This window comes from Neoarius graeffei, chromosome 4 (genome assembly GCF_027579695.1).
Source record: "Neoarius graeffei isolate fNeoGra1 chromosome 4, fNeoGra1.pri, whole genome shotgun sequence".
Taxonomy (NCBI): Eukaryota; Metazoa; Chordata; class Actinopteri; order Siluriformes; family Ariidae; genus Neoarius; species Neoarius graeffei.
The window spans coordinates 22,616,945-22,639,371 of record NC_083572.1 but is presented as its reverse complement, the minus strand read 5'-3'; the positions used below and the strand labels follow the sequence as shown (position 1 = coordinate 22,639,371).

Below are 22,427 nucleotides of genomic sequence, written 5' to 3'. Positions count from 1 at the left end.
GGTGTCAAACCTGATCCATAAAGGGCCTTGTGGCTGCAGGTTTTCATTCCAGCCATGCAGCAGCACACCTGACTTGGCTCATTCAATCAACTGAACTGTCTTCACACAGTCAAATACTTGCAGCCACACCCACCCTTGATTAAAGGGTGGGTGTGTCAGTTGATTGAATAAGCCAAATCAGGGTGCTGCTGCATGGCTGGAATGAAAACCTGCAGCCACACGGCCCTTTATGGATCAGGTTTGACACCCCTGCCCTATAGGTTTTTTACCTCCGCCAAGGAGGTTGTTTTCGGTAGCGTTGGTTTGTTTGTTTGTTGGTTTGTCTGTTAGCAACATTACGGAAAAAGTAATGAACGGATTGCTCTGAAATTTTTTCCAGAGGTGTGACTGGGCACAAGTAACAATCCATTAAATTTTGGCGGTGATCCGGATCACCTTCTGGATCCCCGGATTTTTTTTAAAGGAGTGCTTTTCTCCTGTGTCATTTTTTTGGGTTGATTTCAGTACAGCGCATGTGCAGTGATATTCCTACTATTCTTTCCAGCCAGCAGGGGCGCTAATTGTATATAACAGTCTGCTGTGCTGGCAACGTCTCAAATCGCAAACTAGCACACTAGGTAGTGTGTTGGAACACAATGAAGTGCGCTATTTAGGCAGGCTAGTTAGTGTAGTAGTGGCCGGTTTGGGACGGAGTTCTGGATGAAATGAAATCACAGCCGCAGCCATAGCAGCCGGTGGCGTAAACAAAATGTGGAGAGTTTTAATGAAGCGCTAGCTAGCAAAGTGGCTAATAAAATTTATTAAATAGAGCTGTATACGTTTAAAAAAGGACTCCTTTTTGTTTGTTTTTTAATATTCAAATATTAAAAGATATATGTATATATTTATAAGCTATCGCAAGTTGCTAACATTTTAGCTAGCTTGCATATTTAGCAACGCTATGTTAGCACTGTGTGTAATTAGCCGAATGGTATGGGATGTAGCTAGTTTATTTTTACTTCCCCCTCAATTCCTCTCTTTCTTTCTCACACACACCCATGCTCCCTGCCTCAGCAACGTTACGCAAAAAGTTATGAACGGATTGCTCTGAAATTTCTTCCAGAGGTGTGACTGGGCACAAGTAACAATTCATTGAATTTTGGCGGTGATCCGGCTCACCTTCTGGATCCCGGATTTTTAAAAAGGATTCTTGGCGGAGGTCTGCGCTCTCAGAGTGCTTTTCTAGTTCTATTTGTAAGCTGCTGTAACATGTAAATTTCCCCACTGAGGGATAAATTAAATTTCTTATCTAACAAGTGGTCAAAGCATCATACACAGTGAAGTACACTGATGCATCAGATAAGATATAAATGTCTAAAACTGGCAAACTGTCTGAGACATCCAACATATATTTGGACACTGACACAATTTTTTTTTTTTACCTGTTTACTGAAACATATTCAAGTTATAGTTATAGAATGGACATAAAGTCCAGACTTTCAGCTTTCATTTGAGGGTATCCACATTAAAACTGGATGAAGGGTTTAGGAGTTTCAGCTCCTTAACATGTGCCACCCTGTTTTTAAAGGGACCAAAAGTAATTGGACAGTTGACTCAAAGGCTATTTCATGGGCAGGTGCGGGCAATTCCTTCGTTATGTCATTCTCAATTAAGCAGATAAAAGGCCTGGAGTTGATTTGAGGTGTGGTGCTTGCATTTGGAAGATTTTGCTGTGAAGAAAACATGTGGTCAAAGGAGCTCTCCATGCAGGTGAAACAAGCCATCCTTAAGCTGTGAAAACAGAAAAAACCATCCGAGAAATTGCTACAATATTAGGAGTGGCAAAATCTACAGTTTGGTACATCCTGAGAAAGAAAGAAAGAAAGAAAGAAAGAAAGAAAGCACTGGTGAACTCATCAATGCAAAAAGACCTGGACGCCCACAGAAGACAACAGTGGTGGATGATCGCAGAATAATTTCCATGGTGAAGAGAAACCCCTTCACAACAGCCAACCAAGTGAACAACACTCTCCAGGAAGTAGGCGTATCAATATCCAAATCTACCATAAAGAGAAGACTGCATGAAAGTAAATACAGAGGTTTCACTGCACGGTGCAAGCCACTCATAAGCCTCAAGAATAAAAAGGCTAGATTGGACTTTGCTAAAAAAACAGCTAAAAAAGCCAGCACAGTTCTGGAAGAACATTATTTGGACACATGAAACCAAGATCAACCTCAACCAGAATGATGGAAAGAAAAAAGTATGGCGAAGGTGTGGTACAGCTCATGATCCACAGCATACCACATCATCTGTAAAACACAGTGGAGGCAGTGTGATGGCTTGGGCATGCGTGGCTGCCAGTGACACTGGGTCACTTGTGTTTATTGATGATGTGACACAGGACAGAAGCAGCCGGATGAATTCTGAGGTATTCAGAGACATACTGTGTGCTCAAATTCAGCCAAATGCAGCCAAACTGATTGGTTGGCGTTTCATAATACAGATGGACAATGACCCAAAACATAAAGCCAAAGCAACCCAGGAGTTTATTAAGGCTACGTTTACACTAGACCGTATCTGTCTCGTTTTCTTCGCGGATGCACTGTCCGTTTACATTAACCCCCCTGAAAAAGCGGGGAAACGGGAATCCGCCAGCGTCCACGTATTCAATCTAGATCGTATCAGCTCCGGTGCTGTGTAAACATTGAGAATACGCGAATACGCTGTGCTGAGCTCTAGCTGGCGTCTCATTGGACAACGTCACTGTGACATCCACCTTCCTGATTCGCTGGCATTGGTCATGTGACGCGACTGCTGAAAAACGGCGCAGACTTCCGCCTTGTATCACCTTTCATTAAAGAGTATAAAAGTATGAAAATACTGCAAATACTGATGCAAATACTGCCCATTGTGTAGTTATGATTGTCTTTAGGCTTGCCATCCTTCCACTTGCAAGTAATAAGTGATATGCGCTGGGATCTCACACACAGCGGCTCAGTCCCGAATCGTGGCTTGTTCACTTCACTCGCGCGCTCTGTGAGCTGCGCAGGGCCGGAGTGCGCACCCTCCAGAGGGCACTCGCTGTTCAGGGCGGAGTGATTTGGAGCGCAGGATGCCTGCGGAGCCGAGCGTATCCGCGTATTGGTGTTGCTGTGTGCACGGCTAACGGTTTTAGTGTAAACGCGAATCGTTTTAAGAACGTTAATCTGATGATCCGCTGATTCGACGTAATGTAAACGTAGCCTAAAGCAAAGAAGTGGAATATTCTTGAATGGCCAAGTCAGTCACCTGATCTCAACCCAATTGAGCATGCATTTCACTTGTTAAAGACTAAACTTCAGACAGAAAGGCCCACAAACAAACAGCAACTGAAAACCACTGCAGTAAAGGCCTGGTAGAGCATTAAAAAGGAGGAAACACAGCGTCTGGTGATGTCCATGAGTTCAAGATTTCAGGCAGTCATTGCTGTAATATTCAGACTGCTGTTCTGATACAAATGTTGGCACGTACTGCTGACGTCAGTACGTTTATGTAGACGTTCATCGAATGTTACCCCTGGAGCGTCAGTCCAGTGATTTGCATCAGTAATAAAGCAGCGTTCATGTGAAGCTCCGTGTCAGTAGTAATTTATAAATCAAAAATACAAGGTATAAACATTACATTGGCGACGAGGATAACGGTGAAGACCAAACGACGACATCAGCACCACAGTACCCGGTATTTCTGTTTTTATTAAGTTAGTTTACCTCAGTCAGTTTAGCTAGTCAGGTAGCAACAGTCAACATGCTAGCCCACGGCCCGGCTGTACCACAGTTCGATCCGGAGAGCGAGCCTAGCTCTTTTGGACCCCGATGGACCAAGTGGCTCCAACGGTACGAAAACTACACCACAGCAATGAACATCACCGGAGATGCGAGATTGAAAGCTCTTCTGCTTCATCTGGCTGGTGAGAGGGTGCACGACATCTATGACACGATGGCAGGAGACGCAGACAAGTATGCAGACGTCACGGCTAAGCTGACAGAGCACTTCGCGCCGAAAAGGAACGTCCAGTATGAAGTCTATGTCTTCAGGAAAGCTGCACAACTGCCTGTTGAGAGTTTGGATGTTTATACCACCTGACTTCGCATGTTAGCGAAACATTGTGAGTTTAGCGATGTGGACAATGAAATCAAATCACAGATCATCCAAAGCTGCACATCATCCAGGGTGCGTAAATACGGCTTGAGAGAAGCAGACAAAAAGCTAAAAGACCTGCTCGAGTATGGAAGGACTCTTGAAATGTCGGAGTTGCAGTCGAAGGGAATTGAAGAGGGCTCCAGCCTCACTGCGTCAGTAAACCGAGTGCAGAAACATCAGCCCGAGAGAAAAGCCTACCAGCAGCACGCAGCGAGACGTACTGGCGGCGGCGGCAACACTCGGTGCAGAAACTGCGGAGGTGAGTGGCCACACTCCAACGACTGTCCAGCGAGAGGCAAGCAGTGCAAAGCGTGCGGGAAATGGAACCACTTCGCAAGGCAGTGCAGGTCGAAACAACACACAGCAGACGACAGAGACACGGACACACAGGAAAAACAGCAGAAGAAGAGTCAACCAGATAGAGACCCAACGAGAACCAGCTCAACATGAACCAGCCTGACGTGAGTCATCTTCAAGCAGTGATGATGAGTGCTATGCGTACACTGTTAAAAGCAGCAAAGATAGCAAGCAGCCACTGACGAAGATCACACTGAATGAACACAAAGTGCAAGCTCTAATCGACTCCGATGGTGCAGTAAACATCATCAGTGAAAAGACATACAACAACCTGAGCATCCAGCCTCGTCTCCTCCGCACAGACCTTAGAATACTGGCCTATGGATCCAAAGACGCTCTGCCCATCATCGGGAAGTTCACCGGCTGTGTAGAGGCGCGGAACAAGAGGAAGACAGACGGCACATTCTACGTGGTCAGAGGTGATGGCTGCTCCCTGCTCAGTTACCAGACAGCGGATGAACTGGGGCTCATCAAAATCATACACTCCATCACGCCCCCACCAACAAGCCTCACAGTTGCGGATCAGCTCGTAAGCAGCCACCCTAAACTGTTCGACGGCATTGGTAAGCTCAAAGATTTCCAGGTCACACTGCACATCAACCCAGACATTCAACCAACATGCCAGCCACACCGCAGAGTCCCGTTCCACGTGCGTGAAAAAGTTGAAGCCGAACTGCGGAGACTCGAAGCAGAGGACATCATTGAGAAAGTGACCGGCCCAACACCGTGGGTATCGCCCATCGTCACACTGCCGAAGCCCAAAGACCCAGACAAGGTGCGCATATGTGTTGACATGCGGCAGGCAAACACAGCCATTCTGAGGGAGCGTCACCTGACCCCAACCATCGATGATGTCATTCATGAACTGAATGGAGCGATGGTGTTCTCAAAGCTGGACCTGACGGCGGGGTACCATCAGCTGGAACTACACCCCGACAGCAGGTACATCACCATATTCACTACACACCTGGGCCTGAGGAGGTACAAACGCCTCAATTTTGGGATCCCCTCAGCGGCAGAAGTCTTCCAAAACACCATTCGTCAGACACTCCAGGGCATTGCTGGAGTGAAGAACCTCAGTGATGACATCATCATCTACGGGGCGACACAGGCTGACCACGACAAGAGCCTGACGACAGTGTTTCAGCGGCTGAAAGAACGGGGCCTCACACTAAACAGGAAGAAGTGTGAATTCAACAAGAATCGGCTAGAGTTCTTCGGGTTTGTGTTCTCGGATGGTGGCGTCTCAGCAGACCCAAGAAAAGTCGAAAGCATACAACAAACAGACAAGCCCAAGGATGCAGCAGAGGTGAGGAGTTTTCTAGGCATGGCGAACTACTGCTCATGCTTCATCCCTGACTTTGCCACTGTCACAGAGCTACTGAGGAAACTCACCAGAAAGGACACTCCCTGGCAGTGGGGTGTTGAACAGGACGCAGCGCTGAGCAAGCTTAAAGACAGCCTCACCAGTGACACCACGATGGCATACTTCGACCCCAACATGGACACTGAGCTCATCGTCGACGCCAACCCAGTGGGACTAGGGGCAATACTGCTGCAGAAAGACAAAAGCAACAGGAAGCACATCACTTATGCAAGCAGAGCACTCAGTGACATAGAACGGCGTTACTCCCAGACAGAGCGTGAAGCACTCGCCATCGTATGGAGCTGCGAACACTTCCATCTTTACATCTATGGCAAAGAATTCACCATGGTGACGGATCACAAGCCACTAGAGCTCATCTGGAACAATTCGAGGTCCAAGCCACCAGCCCGCATCGAGCGATGGGGACTCCGACTCCAGCCATACAGACTCAAGGTGGAGTACCGAAAAGGCTCGGAAAAACCAGCAGACTACATGTCCCGTCACCCAATCCAAACACACCCACACAACAAAAGCACACGTGCAGCAAAGGTAGCTGAAGAGTATGTCAATTTCATCACACAGAACAGCACACTAAGAGCAATGACACTGGATGAAATCAAGCGTGAAACACTCAAGGACGAAATCTTGCAAAAGGTCAGTACCCTCATCCGTAACAACACTTGGCACACAGTCACAAGAGACACTGTTCTGAAGCAATACGAACATGTAAAGGGTGAACTTACAGTGTCACATGAGAGCAGCATCATTCTGAAGGGTTCCAGGATCGTCATTCCCTCTTCACTCCAGCTCAGAGCCCTCCAGATCGCACACGAGTCTCACCAGGGAATCACCAAGACAAAAGCCCTGCTGAGAGAGAAGGTATGGTTTCCAAACATCGACCGGCAAGCTGAAGCGATGGTGAGACTGTCTAGCGTGTCAAGCCACCACACCAGAGACACACACCGAGCCTCTGCAGATGTCAGACCTCCCCAACACGGTCTGGCAGGATGTCAGTGCAGACTTCTATGGCCCATTGCCAACAGGTGAACACCTCCTAGTCATCGTGGATGAGTACTCCAGATACCCAGTAGTAGAGATCATACGCTCCACATCTGCAAACACGGTCATTCCTGTGATGGACAAGGTCTTCTCGATGCTCGGCATCCCCAGAACGGTGAAAACAGACAACGGCCCTCCCTTCAATGGTGAACAGTTCAGCAAATTTGCGGCCTACATGGGCTTCCACCATCGAAAAACCACACCACTGTGGCCTCAAGCCAACGCCACAGCAGAGAGATTCATGAGGACACTCGGTAAGTGCCTCCGAGTTGCACACATGCAAAACATTCCATGGAAACAGCACCTATACACATTCCTACGGGAATATCGTGCCACACCACATAGCACCACATCATCATCACCTGCCGAGCTGCTGCTGAAACGCAGGATCCACACCAAAATGCCCTCTGTGACCACACACACACCACACCCGACAAGGCCCTTCGTACAAGAGACTGCGAGGCCAAAGCCAAGATGAAAACCTACTCAGACACTCGCCGACACGCCAGGCCTCACCCTTTCCAACCTGGCGACATGGTGTTGTGTTCCCAACCCAGGCACAACAAACTTACCCCAGCATACAACCCCAAGCCTTACAAAGTGACTACTGTCAAAGGTACCATGGTCACAGCTGAGCGGAGTGGACACTTGGTAACGAGAAACTCCTCCTTCTTCAAAAAGCTCAGTCCTACACTGCACGACACATCAGCAGCTGAAGAAGAGGACGACGTCACCCCTGACGTCACTGCTGGCACTGCCCCTGTGTTAGCAAGGTATCCAGCCAGGCGCCGACAGCCTCCACTGTACCTCAGTGACTTTGACACAGCCTGAGGAAAGACAGGTAACTTAAACAAACAAACAAAAAAGAGCGAGAGAGAAGATACTGTGAAATGAAATGTGTAGGAAAAAAAAGAGAAAACTAATGGTACTATTGTAATCAGTTATATATTTCTATGCTCCCTACTTGAAATCACTTTGGCAAATCTGCCAAGTCTAAGTGCACCCAATTTTGTTAATTGTCTGATCTCTATGCACTATGCTTGAATCTACTCGGGATAAAGCTTTCAAATCCCAGTATTTACCTAAGTTTGGGTATTGTTGTAGTTTCATACCCTATGCTTGAAATACTATACTTAAGTGTTAACGTAACCTCTTCTTTACTTAACTTCTCAGCGTTTTCATTGCTGCACTTGAAAATGTGTATTATTGCCAAATTATTGCAAAATTATTGCCGCACTGAAGTAGTTAAGAAAATGTGGTTCTTTCTATTCAAATCTGCACTTACCCATCTATGCTGAAACAAGCCAAATACTTACCTCATGGCGTTACACAGTTAATTACAAACTAAGTGAATGTATGATTGCCTACATACCTACCTATTTATTGCACCAAAGGAGTCTAATCATTTATGCAATTAATGTCAAATCAAATCAAGTTTATTTGTACAGCGCTTTTAACAATAAACATTGTCGCAAAGCAGCTTTACAGAATTTGAACGACTTAAAACATGAGCTAATTTTATCCCTAATCTATCCCCAATGAGCAAGCCTGTGGCGACGGTGGCAAGGAAAAACTCCCTCAGACGACATGAGGAAGAAACCTCGAGAGGAACCAGACTCTAAAGGGAACCCATCCTCATTTGGGCAACAACAGACAGCCTGACTATAATATTAACAGTTTTAACAGGTATAACCCTCAACTGTCCTCATGGGGCCGTCCTTCACAGGAGTGGGGCGATAAAACTCCGACCAGACACAGGGCACCAGGATGGATCAAGCAGGTCCGAGGGGCAGAAGAGGCCAGCATCTCAATCCCAGGATCAACATGTAACTCAGAGGGACAGATGGGGGGGGGGGAGAGAGAGAGAGAAAGAAAACACGTTGTTAGGTATGCCCTAAAAATGACAAGTATTAAATCTGTGTGGTAGGCTCGCAGAGACGAGAGTCTTTACATCAGGCATGACGCACAATGGCATGTTAATATGGTAAAAAATATATCATGACCTGCTCTGGCTGGATGCTTGATTGGGTGATGGGAGCACACTCCTCAGCAATGATGAGATGCAGATGGGACCCTTAGGCCTGGCCAAGACAATTCAGTTACATTTCACCGGGTCTGGGACATGCGACAGAATGTCTGACGGCCGATTCCCTGCAGGCTACGATAGCCAGTCGAGGTCCCCACCGTCTCCACCAAAAGATTTCCTGTTGACTCCATGTAACTCAGAGGGACAGATTTGGGGTGGGGGGGAGAAAGAAAACACAGGTGGTTAGGTATGCCCAATGTCACCTGAATAAGTAGGAACAGTATACATATTGCACCGAGTACAAGCAGGGACTCCGGCAACTAACTATGACAGCATAACTAAAAGGAGAGAGCCAGAAGGTAACACAGGCATGAGGGAGCCCCGGGACATAAAGCAGCCAGCCACTGCACCGTCAACAAACTCGAGTGAGCAAGCGAGTGGGGACTGACAGCATCCATACATCCCAGTTTACCAAAACACTCTATGTCTGAGGACCCTCCAGATCTACTCCTTTACCTCATAAACACCATTAACAAAAGGCTTGACTAAACAGATATGTTTTCAGCCTAGACTTAAATGCTGAGACTGTGTCTGATTCCCGAACATTACTTGGAAGGCTGTTCCATAACAGTGGGGCTTTGTAAGAAAAGGCTCTGCCCCCTGATGTAGCCTTCACTATACGAGGTACCAGCAGATAGCCTGCACCTTTTGATCTAAGTAGGCGTGGCGGGTCATAGAGGAGCAGAAGTTCACTCAGGTACTGTGGTGCGAGACCATTTAGTGCTTTAAAGGTCAATAGTAGTATTTTATAATCAATACGAAATTTGATTGGGAGCCAATGCAGTGTGGATAAGACAGGCGTGATGTGGTCATATTTTCTAGTTCTAGTAAGGACTCTTGCTGCGGCATTTTGAACTAACTGGAGCTTGTTTATGCACTTATTGGAACATCCAGACAGTAAGGCATTACAATAATCCAACCTGGAGGTAACGAAAGCATGGACTAGTTTTTCTGCATCATGCAATGACATTAAATTTCTTATCTTTGCAATATTTCTGAGATGAAAGAAAGCTATCCGGGTGATGTTATCAATGTGAGTTTCGAATGAAAGACTGGGGTCAATAATCACTCCGAGGTCTTTTACTGCTGCACGTGAAGAAACAGAAAGGCCATCCAGAGTCACTGTGTAATCAGAAAACTTACTTCTAGCTGTATGTGGTCCTAGCACAAGTACTTCAGTCTTGTCAGAGTTAAGCAGAAGGAAATTTATAAGCATCCAGTGTCTAATGTCCTTAACACATTCCTCAATTTTATTAAGCTGGTGTCTCTCATCAGGTTTTACAGAGACATACAACTGTGTGTCATCAGCATAACAGTGGAAACTAATACAATGTTTACAAATAATATCGCCCAGAGGTAACATATATAGAGAAAAAAGCAGTGGACCCAAGACAGAACCTTGTGGAACACCAAACTTTACCTCGGTACGTCTAGAAATATCACCATTTATATCGACATACTGATAACGATCAGTTAGATAAGACCTGAGCCAGGAGAGGGCCATTCCCTTAACTCCCACAACATTTTCTAGTCTATCCAGAAGAATGGAATGATCAATGGTATCAAATGCTGCACTAAGGTCAAGCAACACAAGTAGCGAGACACAGCCCTGATCAGACGCCAACAGTAGGTCGTTTACTACTTTAACCAGTGCTGTCTCTGTGCTATGATGAGGTCTAAATCCTGACTGATACATTTCATGGATGTTATTCCTATGTAAATATGAGCATAACTGCTGTGCCACAGCTTTTTCAAGGATCTTGGAGATAAAGGGGAGGTTTGATATTGGCCGATAATTGGACAGCTGACAGGGATCAAGGTCAGGTTTTTTAATCAGGGGTTTGATAACTGCTAGTTTAAAGGATTTGGGTACATAGCCAATCATAAGAGAAGAATTTATTATTTTTAGAAGCGGTTCAATTACTCCAGGCATTATCTGTTTGAATAGATGTGTCGGTAAGGGATCTAGTACGCAAGTTGAGGCTTTTGATGTAGAGATTAATGAAAGTAATTCAGTTTCTTTTAGGGGAGTAAAACATTCTAACTGATGATCTGATACAGTTATATTGTTAACTACAAGGTCACTTTCATTGTCTAACCTTAAATTAGTAGTTTGAATTTTTTGTCGGATATTCTCAATTTTGTCATTAAAAAAATTCATGAAGTCGTTGCTACTACATACTGCAGGTGTGCATGTGTTGATAGTGGACTTATTCCTGGTTAATTTTGCTACAGTATTAAATAGGAATCTAGGATTATTTTTGTTATCTTCTATTAGGGAGGAGAGATATGTTGATCTCGCAGCACTAAGAGCTTTTCTATACTTCAGGAAGCTCTCCTTCCACGCCAATTTGAACACTACCAATTTTGTTTGACGCCATTTACGTTCCAATTTTCGAGTGGTCTGTTTTAATGTGCGAGTGTCATCATTATACCAGGGTGCTAATTTTTTGTCTCTGACCATTTTCCTTTTTAGAGGAGCTACATTATCTAAAGTATGGCGGAATGTTGACTCTAAGCATTCAGTTGCCTGATCGAGTTCTGCAGGGGCTGACAGTGACCCAATCAAAGTTGACAGCTCTGGGAGATCATTTATAAAGCTCTGTGCAGTAGTTGACGTGAAAGTACGTTTAATACAGTAGCGTGGTGAGGTGCATATATTATTACTCAGACATATTTTGAATGAGATGAGACAATGATCTGAGATAACTTCAGACTGTGGAAGTATGACTATATTGTCTACGTTTAATCTGAATGTTAGTATTAGATCAAGGGTGTGACCACCATTATGGGTCGGCCCTATGACATTCTGCTTAATCCCGACTGAATCTAAGATGGACACAAACGCTGTTTTTAAAGGGTCTTCTGGGTTATCAAAGTGAATATTAAAATCTCCGACAACTAAAGCTTTGTCTAAGGAAATAACCAGATCTGAGATAAAATCTGCAAATTCAGAAAGAAACTCAGAATATGGCCCCGGGGGCCTGTAAATAATAAGCAATGGAATTAACTGGGTAGACTTATTTTTCGAGGCTCCATACATTATATGAGTATGAAGAACTTCAAATGTATTAAATTTATAACCAGGTTTGTGTGTTACACCTAGATAATCGTTATAAATAACCGCGACGCCTCCTCCTCTGCCAGTTATACGAGGCTGGTGTATATAACTGTATCCAGGAGGACTCGCTTCATTTAATGCTATATATTCATTTGGCTTAATCCATGTTTCTGTTAAACACAGTACATTAAACTCCTGATCAGTAATGAGTTCATTAACCATTAGCGCTTTAGATGTAAGAGATCTAATATTTAATAGCCCCACCTTTAGATCAAAGGTGCTGGCAGCAGCTGTACAGTCAGTCTGATCTAATTTTATATTGATTAGGTTACTGGAACAAACTCTCTGAAAATTTCTACCTTTTTGTTGAGCTCGGGGAACAGACACAGTCTCGATGTAGTGGGCCCTGAGTGACGACTCTGTGCAGCTAGCAGACAGTCGGTTTAGCCTGTTCGTCTGCTCCCTGGCCTTGGCTCTGGATTGTCAGAAATTAACTAGGCCTGTTCTGAGACTATGACCTATGCTGCAGGAAATGAGAGCAGCACCTTCCCGAGTGGGATGGATAATGTTCAATGTATTGTGTATCGAAGTAACCAGAAGTGGCAAACATGGTTAAAAAAAAAAAGAAGTGATGTAATATCCAGACTGCTGTTCTGATACAAGTGTTGGCATGTACTTCTGACGTCAGTACGTTTATGTAGACGTTCATCGAATGTTACCCCTGGAGCGTCAGTGATTTTGCATCAGCAATAAAGCAGCGTTCATGTGAAGCTCCGTGTCAGTAGTAATTTATAAATCAAAAATACAAGGTATAAACATTACAATTGCCAACAAAGGGTTTTCAACCAAGTACACTCTAAAAAATAATGGCGCTTCAGTGGTTCTTCAAATCTCTGGATGGTTCCATAGAGAATCAAAACTCTGTGATGAACCATTACATTATGCGAAAGGTTTTTCACATTGGAAATGGTTCTTCAGAGCCTGGCATTCTCTTACCATTTGCTGGTCAATGTACATCGGCTATGTTTACACAAATCTGTCTTCACTGCTCAAACAAATGGGTTAAATGGTTCTTTAAAGAACTGTTGCATGAACGGTTCTTTGAAGCCCTGAAAAAGGTTCTTCTATGGCATCGCCCTGAAGAACCAGTACTGGCCCCATTATTTTTTAGAGTGTATTAGAAATGAACATTTTATTTACAATTATTTAATTTGTCCAATTACTTTTGAGCCCCTGAAATGAAGGGATTGTGTTTAAAAAATGCTTTAGTTCCTCACATTTTTATGCAATCATTTTGTTCAACCCATTGAATTAAAGCTGAAAGTCTGAACTTCAACTGCATCTGAATTGTTTTGTTCAAAATTCATTGTAGTAATGTACAGAACCAAAATTAGAAAAATGTTGCCTCTGTCCAAATATTTATGGACCTAACTGTACAATCAGATATAAACACTTATAATACATGTTTCTGTGTATGTGTGTGTGTGTGTGTAATATATAACAACACAGGCTAAGTATGTAATATACACAAATAAGATTTGAGCTTAAATAAGAATAGTACTATGCATTTTTGTCATATTGACACTGCTGTGCTCATATTTGCGTATAATATTTGTACCTGTGTGTAACACTGCTGCTGGAGCAAGTGTTTTACTTTCCCCATAAAGGATTAAACAAGTTGATGTCCTCTATTTTAGATCATAGAAAAAAGGTGCAACTCAACATGCTTTCAGAACAATATACTCATGTGGAATGAAAGCACGAGTAAAGAAATTACTTTAAAAAAAAAACCGTCCGCGGTATGTAAGTGATTATTCTGAGCTTTTAAAGGGACCTCGACACTAACTCACTTCAGGTAAGCCTGGTTGTCTTCAAATCCGTTTGATTGACAGGGCAACTGATAAACCCCGCCCTGCTCACGCGCCGGATGGTTGTTGATCCCGGAGCGGATCTTGTGCTCCTTTTCCTGTTTTGTCTCCGTTGTTTTCAGATTATTTTCTGCACACTGAATACCAAACCCTGTTTAGTAGGATTGTGTCCCCCTACTTTTATTTCAATCTCCAGCACTGATGGCGGTAACCGAGTTTATTTATCCGTTTCTCATTGCCATTTTCCCCATGTTATAAACTCGTTATAAGCTCTAACTCAGGGACATGTGGAAGGTTTATGCCGCGTCTGATAAATATCTGAAGCGTTGTTCAGTTTAAATCGGTGATGCAAGCAGAGTGCAACATCACCGTGAGCGCGCGCTCCGGATCCAGTCCGGCTTTTGCTTTCACTCGCGCTTTTACTGGAGGATGCGCGTCTCACCCAAGAGGACATGGATCTGGAGCTCCAGCTGCAGCCGTCGCCTTTTCAGCAGCTTCATTCGGCAAAGCGTGAAGTGTGATTCAGGAGTGTAAATAACATTTGAGGACGCGGCGGTGAAAACGAAAGCGCACACACAATAGGCAACAACATTCACTTGTCCGGGCGCACGGTTCGAGGCAATGTTGTCTCTCAGGATGGACAGCGTCTCTTCGGGATACGAAACCGGAGCATTCACCAAAACCAGCACTTTGTCTTAGACATTTCTGAGAGCCGGCAGAGTGTAGGATGTTTATTCTTTTGGAATAATTATTTAACCGGTGATGTCTTGTAAAGATGTTCCTGTAAATGACGGTCACTCCAAAGAGTTAAATGTCCAGTACTCGAATACGTGTTAGTTTAGCTAACACACATTCACTTGGATTTTATTCTCTTCATTGCTTAGTATTATTCATATTAGGGCACAGAAAGTGCAGGAACCCTATTATTATTATTATTATTATTATTATTATTATTATTGCTGCCGTCGTTAGTGGTGCTCTGTATTATTGTCATGATCTTTTTTTGTCCCTCTTCAATGGTACTACATTAACTCCCTGCCTATATCAGCAAAAAAAAAATTTCTAATGGTTTTTGTGTCAAAAGAATGTATCTGCTTCATGGAAATTGTGTGGAGAGAATGGATCGGAGCACGCCGCAAAGGAAAACTGTTTACAGGATCTCTCTTACTTTAGTGAAAAGGGAAAGCTTGCAAGAAGGTGGCGGTGCTGCTCCGTTGCACCGACGATTGGAGAACCCAAAGGTGAGTGCGTATCGGCGGGAAGGCTCCGTAGAAATCCAGCGCAGTTGTCTCCTGGAACAGGTCAAAGAAGTGGAGGATGAAACGGACGAGCTGTCTTTGCAGGCGTACAGGAAGTTCAGAACATTTAGCACCGGGCAGCTGGAACTTGCTAGGTCGAAAATCTCTCGAAAAGCACTTACGTTGCGGAAAGACACTTCAATGGGATCAAATGAAATGTGCATCAGGATGTCACCAGACGATGCTCGCAGTACTGAACGGATGGAAAATGGTGCTCAGCTGTATGAAAATAATGTGCATGCAAAGGCAGTGAATGAGAGTAATGGAACTAAAGATGTTGAGACTGAGGTAAGGTTCAGTGCAGCTGCTGGCAACAGGGGAAATGTGTGTGTTAAAATGAACAGAATCCTCCAGACTTCCAGGAGTGTTGAAGAGCAAGTCAGTAGAGGTGGTGCTGAGGATCAGACATCTGAAGAGGCTGGCAATCTTCCCAAGGACAACAGTCTCGGTTCTTTGCTTGCCAATGAGAATGGAAGTGCTGCGAAGCAGGCGCCCCAGACCCCGCCGGTCCAGAGGCACCCAAGCTTGCTGCGTCGCAGTTTCAGCTTTCGCCACTGGGCAGGAGGGGAACTGCTGCGGCTCCGAGCCCTCTCCAAAGAGAAGCATCATAGCAGTTCAGGCTGCATTGGGCGTGATGAGGCCCAGCCTCAGTCCACTGTGGTCCTGCAGAACCCAGCCACTGAGGAATCTGAGAAGGGCAGCACTCTAGATGTGGATGAGATCCTTGTCCAGGTGGATTCCTTGAAAGAGCCCAGTCGCCGGGAACGTGCCAAGGGCAAAAACCGCACACTGGACAACAGTGATCTACTCAGGCTTTCTGAGAAACCCCTGGTGGAGAAAGAGGGTTTTCTCCGAACAGCTGGCATTCGCTCCAGTGGCCAGGAGCGCAGGCTTCTTCGCTTCTTCAGTGGAATTTTCTTAAAGAAGGACAGTACCTCCACGCCAATCCGCAAGAATGGCCTGCTGAGCTCCCAGAGGAGGGCCATCAAGGGCTACTCACAGTCCAGCACTGAGAGTGTGAACGGCTTACTACGGGACGGTAATATAAGCTTCCTTTTTTTTTTTTCTCTTTCTGTGATTGGTGTTAAATCTTTAAAGAATGGAAATGTGTGGGGGGGGCAGGAACAGTTTGGTGGTGAAAAGTCAGAGTGGTGGTTGGAGAGATGTTTGTTTATTTTGGACACGAGGGTGATGTTTAACTGCCATTCTTTAGGGCTCTTTGTGTTTGCATTTCATTACAGTGTGTGTATTGTTTCCTTTGTAGCTCCTCTTTCTCTCTGTCATGCACTTTTTTCTTTCTTTGTGTGTTTTTAAACAGTGCCTCTGCCTAGAGGGTTGGTAGAGCTTATTTTATTAAATGGAGCAGCAGTGAGAAAGTATAAGAGACTTGTTTACTGTGTATGTAATTGGTTCTTTCTCTTGCCTAGTTGCATTTCTTTTTTAGAAGGGAAGATCTAATTTGCTAATTGGAAGGACCTGAAAAGTGAATTGCCCACTTTAAGCAACATTTACAGCTCTCTCTGTGGTTTCATATGCATGATCTGTCTCTGAATGTTCTTGATGACAGCAGGTCACTAGAGATTCCCCCCTGACGATGGTCTGTGATATGATAATGGGGGAGCTTCTGGTAGATGCTTCACATGCTCTGAAAGGGCTCTTAATGAATTACCTGCCTGGGTGTGAGCCAAGGGCCATCTGCTGCCTCAGAGGTGAGCTGTATGTCCTGAAAGACAGACCACTCTCGTCTGCTGAGAACAAAATGCTGCTGATGCACCGACTTCCTTTGCACATTGCTGGGTTTCACGTGACGTCACATCCGCCTCATTAGTTATTCAAAACTTTAGATGGTGGTCTACCAAAGCTCAGTTGACAAATCGTTTGTACGGAGAAGGTGCATTGCTCGCATGAAAAATGCCTTATGCTTGCGTTGTTTTAGGTTGTTTGAATCGATCAACTCGTGAAACTGATAAGTTTCTTCAGGGTTCACTGTGAACTAATAAAGGGTGAATAAACACAGGATTTCACAAAAAGATGTTGAGAAAGGTGGCATTTGAACCTCTCGCTGAAATCGAAGGGCGCAGAATCGAAGCATGCTAGAGTTTGCAGTGATCACTTCGTGAAAGGTTTGTATCTCCCTCTCAGCTACGTCGTTAGTGTTTTCCAAGTACTTTTCTTGCCGTGTGTCGTTATTTCACGGAACTTTTTTTTTTTAAGTCACAAAGTGCTAAAGTTCTCAGCTGTTTCTTTGTTTACTCCTCACTCCTCACAAAGTCCATATGCATGAAGGTTGCGACAAAATTCTTACCCAGCCATACGGTTACAGTGCACCGTGATCACTTCTCCATCTTGTTTAACTAAGACCCAGGTTTCTGATGGTCTTTGTGAATGGGAGATAAGAGCGAACACAAGAATCAAGCGAAATGTTTGTTTACATTTCAACTTGCAGTGCTTCGTTGTAAATACGTGAATGAAAAGCTTAAAAAAACATACATGCACGGGCAAAAACAATGCAGGATTCGTTCAGCGGTGACGTGATACCAAGGTCCTTTACCCAGCCACATACAAAAAAGTTGTAAGCCTCCATACTCTTCCACACTTTCATCTGTTTTATCTGTTTACACCAGATAGTTTGAGATGTCAGGGAACTCGACTGAAGGGTAGTTTTCGAGATCGTATGACAAATCCTTCTTTCCCAGACTGTAGGGGTCTATTCCATTGCACATAGCAATCTTCTGAATATATCTAAATCGAGCAGTGGCTTCTAGATTACGAGTATACACTCAGTACGTTTACATGCACATCCAAATCGAGCTGCTGTCGGTAATCGAGCAAAGGGTCCCAGAAGGGGTGCCAGAGAAATCCAATCCTACATGCACACAAGGAAATCGAACTATTGTGTGAGGTACATTGTGCACCCGAGCCACAGGTGGCGCTATACGCCCCATCGTATTGGTACACTTCCGGTTGTCGTCATGAAGAAGAGCTATTCAAGAGTGTAAACAAAGTTATCAGTTCCGTGTTCTCCATTGCGCGTTTTTCTCCCGTCCATGAATTTTAATATATTCAACTCCTTAAGCTGAATGAGCATGAACTCTGTCTCCTCATTGCTCCAGAAGTGCACGTTTCTGCTTGCCATTTTCTTTTCTTCGTTTGTTCCTCCTGACCTCTTCTGCTGCTCGCTACTACTGTTGTCATGCCGACCGAGGCTGTCGTGTTTCCCGCTTGTGGTCTCGTCACTCGTCATGAAGGGGCAGTGCTGAAGTAAGTAGCTCAACTACGTAGCTCGATAGGGTATACATGCACTAAGTAGCTCGGCAAAAATTGCATAATCTAGGTTGTGTAGCTCGATTACGAGAAATCAAGTTCGGTTCAATTTCAGCCTAGCTAAGGTGTTTCCATGGCATTTAGAACTTCGATTTCAGTCGAGCAACGGCAGAAATTCAATTTTCTCTATGTGCATGTAAACGCACTGATTGATAAGTTATCGCTAGTTGTTTGCACTACGGCAGCCTTTAGACCACCAGCTATTTCACTTCTGGTAAAACCGCTAAGAAAAGTCACGTGACTGAAACCCAGCAATAGAGCCCAAGTACCCAAACATTTAGTTTGCTTCTTCAAATAAAGACTTGAATTTGAATAGAAATTAGCAACTCCAGTTATTTCTGAGTTTAAGCTTTAGTGTAGAGGCCGTGCCTGTTTTAAAGCCTGTGATCTGTACAGTGCGTTTAGATTAGAGCACATTAAGTAAGTGTGGTGTAACATTACCAGTGCTGAATGTCTGCTTCCACATTCTGCAAATTCTTTTGGCATTCCTGAAGTTAGGATGGAACGCTCTTGGACAGCGTAGTCATTAATTAGATAACTAGCTGCTAACTTTCAACTGTAAAGCCCCGTCTACACGATCATACATTTGTCCATGGACATCGTCATACAAATGTATGACGATGTTCATGGACAAATGTATAATCGTGTGGACGGTTTTCCCAACAAACTTGAACAACGTCATACTTGTATGACGTTGTAGTATGATGTTCAAATTTTTAGAATCGTGTTTCTACTTTCCAACAAATGTTCACAACATCTTACAACATTTTGGGTCATCCACCAATCAGATTGTTAATTCGGGTCATGTGATCTACACTGCCTGTCATGTGACATACAAAATGTATGATCGTGTGGACAGAAATCCACAACATGATCATACGAACTTGAACATCATCATACATTTGTATGATAATGTTTTGGACAAATGTATGATCGTGTAGACGGGGCTTTAGTTGAAGTGATTTGTGTTAAAGATTGAGCTGTATTGCAAGCCTTAATGAAGGCCTGATGTGCTGTGTGTGTGCGTGTGTGTGTCCTGAGTTTCCTCTGTACAGTGCATGTGCCTTTTTCAGTTCAATTAGCACTGCAGCGCTGGTGTACAGGACGAGCTTTTCTTGGTGCCATGTGTTACTGCATAGGAGCAGGATGTGAAATGGCATTCTGTAATGCGCAGTCGGCACCAGCGGTCTGTATGGTTCAGATCCAGTTGGAATCTGCATGAAAATTATTTTAGCCTGGGTTTTGTTTCTGTGTGGCACAATCGTTGATGCACTAACGTTATTGTGTATTTATAGTTTCTGAGGCTCATTCCATTCTGTAAACGTATTTTCAGGAATTGAGAACATAAACAGCCAAGTGCTTTACTGTTTATGTGCTTGTAGAAAACAAGACAGGATGTTGGCAGGTTACTGACTGTGGAACAGAAAGTCTAAGGCATGTAAAGCCTGTGTCGTCCTAACTGTCTAGATGGTTCTGTCCCCGAAGTCCAAGGAGAGGGGGAGACAGTCGATAACGTCTTTTTTTTTGTTTGTTTGTTTTTATTTATTTATTTTTGTTTCGAGCCCCTTTTATTATTATTCATGTTGGAATCTTGGCTTTCTTTTAGCAAAGTGCTATGTAAATAAATGTCAGAAGAACTAGCATATATTCCCAAGCTCTTTTTCGCCTCAGGAAAGTATCTATATTTACATATTTCCTCTCAATTACACACCAGTGGTGAACTCATGGGGCATGTTTCAGTGCAGGAATTGAGCCTCACCAATGGAGGTCACACCAGGGTTAATGGTGTCAGGTATGGGTGGCTGTTTGTATATGACCCATATTTGCAGCTGAGTGATGCATATATGGAGAACTGGGTGTGTTAGGAGCAGGGTTGTAGATTTTTGTGGCAGTACGGTGGTGCACAGACAGAGTGTAGTTCAGGATCCCTGCAGTTGCCTGCTCTACAGTCTGGTGTTTCTATTCTAGCCTCATCATATAGCATAGCAGCCAGGGCTGAATGTGCCTTTTCTTTCCCGTAATACAAGAGAAGCTCAATCTAGCAGTATTATGGTGCACAAATTTGATCAAAAATCTTGGACATGGCCAGAATCAGCTAAATTATGACCCCAGATCTCAACTCCTGACCGAAGGACTCTCTTATGATGTGTGATTTTTGTTCATTCATTCATTCATTCATTCATTTATTTATTTATTTATGTTTGCAGAAAAATCATAGTGTATATCCGCCTTTATTGTGTAATCAAAAGAAAGTGTGTCTTTCTGTTCAGGTTTTAAGGTCTATCTGCATTTTTCTTCTACAACTTAAGGAACTTTGTGCACTTCATCTATGGTGAGAGTTTTTCCTTTTCATTTGTACCAGCCTCTATATATTCTCGACTCACCCTGCCTCATCTGTCCAGCCCATAAAACTTATAGTCTGTGTGTAAGGCAGGAAAAACGCCATAACGAGTCCTTTGTGGCTTGTCCTGGCTGCGTAGCAGCATAGAAGCAGAACTGTGTAAAAATAATGAGCCTTGTAAGAGAGTGCAGTATCTCGAGCAAATCTGTCTGAAATGCTGTCTCCCACCCCCTAAGTCTTTGCTTAGAAGGTTGAGTGTATCATCCCTGGCTGCCATCTGACCGTCGACATCCTGGAAAGCAAGTGAAGTGTAATGTAGTAGCCATGCTGCTTGGTAATTTCTTTTTCAAGCATTTCCCAGTGGTGCTATGGGGATTTTCCCTCAGCTTCCCAATCCAAGTGTCTGAGAGAGAACATTGCATTATTCCACGTGTTAAAGATATCAAGATGTATTTAAACTGCTTTTATAGAACCAGTCGCAGCACTTCACGTACATAAAACTTCCAAATAGCATCGTCATCAGTCAAGCCATCACTCGATCGCTACGCTGAGATTGTAGGTGTTGGTGTAAAATAGGCCAATTGTAGTTTTTCACTGCAATTTCTCTCTGAAAATGCATGGATATGCAAGTACCTTTTCAGTCGTATACCATTTTCAGCATGTAGCCAGGTGGTATTTTCAGACTCGATCAACATCAAGATGTGGTGAATTGTTCATGGTGACTACAGGCTAATGAGCTTACTCACACTATCATTTTTCTTTCTCCTGCTGTCCCTTTCAGAGTCTCCTTCTCTTCCTTTTTCTAATTCCCTTCTTGTGCGAATATGAATATGGCAAGCCAGCAACTATACGTTCCTATTGATTGATATATTTACTAGTTGATGGCATCAGTCATAGGGCGGCATGGTGATGTAGTGGTTAGCACTGTCACCTCACAGCAAGAAGGTTCTGGGTTCAAGCCCAGTGGCTGATGGGCCTTTTCTATGTGGAGTTTGCATGCTTTCCCTGTGTCTGTATGGGTTTCCCCCACAGTCCAAAGACGTGCAGGTTAGGTTAATTGGTGGCTCAAAATTGACAGTAGGTGTGAGCATTCCCACTTGTCTAGGGTGTACCCTGCCTCTCGCCCATAGAAGAAACCTTTATTCGTCACATGCACACTTCAAGCACAGTGAAATTCGTCCTCTGCATTTAACCCATCTGAAACAGTGAAAACACACACTCGGAGCAGTGGGCAGCCCAGAGCGCCCGGGGAGTAGTCAGGGGTTTGGTACCTTGCTCAAGGGCACCTCAGCCCAAGGCCGCCCCGCGTCAACCTAACTGCATGTCTTTGGATTGTGGGGGAAACTGGAGCACCTGGAGGAAACCCACGCAGACACAGGGAGAACTTGCAAACTCCATTTTCAGAAAGGCCCTCACCGGCTGCTGGGTTCGAACCCGGAACCTTCTTGCTGTGAGGCGACCGTGCTAACCACTACACTACCGTGCTGCCCATAGTCAGCTGTGATAGG

The 22,427-nt window shown here is 44.3% G+C and overlaps 1 protein-coding gene across 7 annotated transcripts in view; it reads left to right on the top strand.

Moving 5' to 3' along the window:
* agap1 (ArfGAP with GTPase domain, ankyrin repeat and PH domain 1) overlaps positions 1-22,427 on the top strand; it is a 322,009-nt gene that overhangs the window by 65,144 nt on the left and 234,438 nt on the right. For 2 of the 7 annotated variants that reach the window (XM_060919023.1, XM_060919022.1), the window contains exon 1: positions 14,424-16,293. The exons of 4 other annotated variants lie outside the window; for them this stretch is intronic. In XM_060919023.1, the coding sequence (XP_060775006.1) occupies positions 15,042-16,293 (1,252 nt within the window). In that variant the 5' untranslated portion in view covers positions 14,424-15,041. Of the gene's footprint in view, positions 1-14,423; positions 16,294-22,427 lie in introns of those variants that run through there. One more of the 7 variants, XM_060919029.1, reaches the window with a different exon arrangement.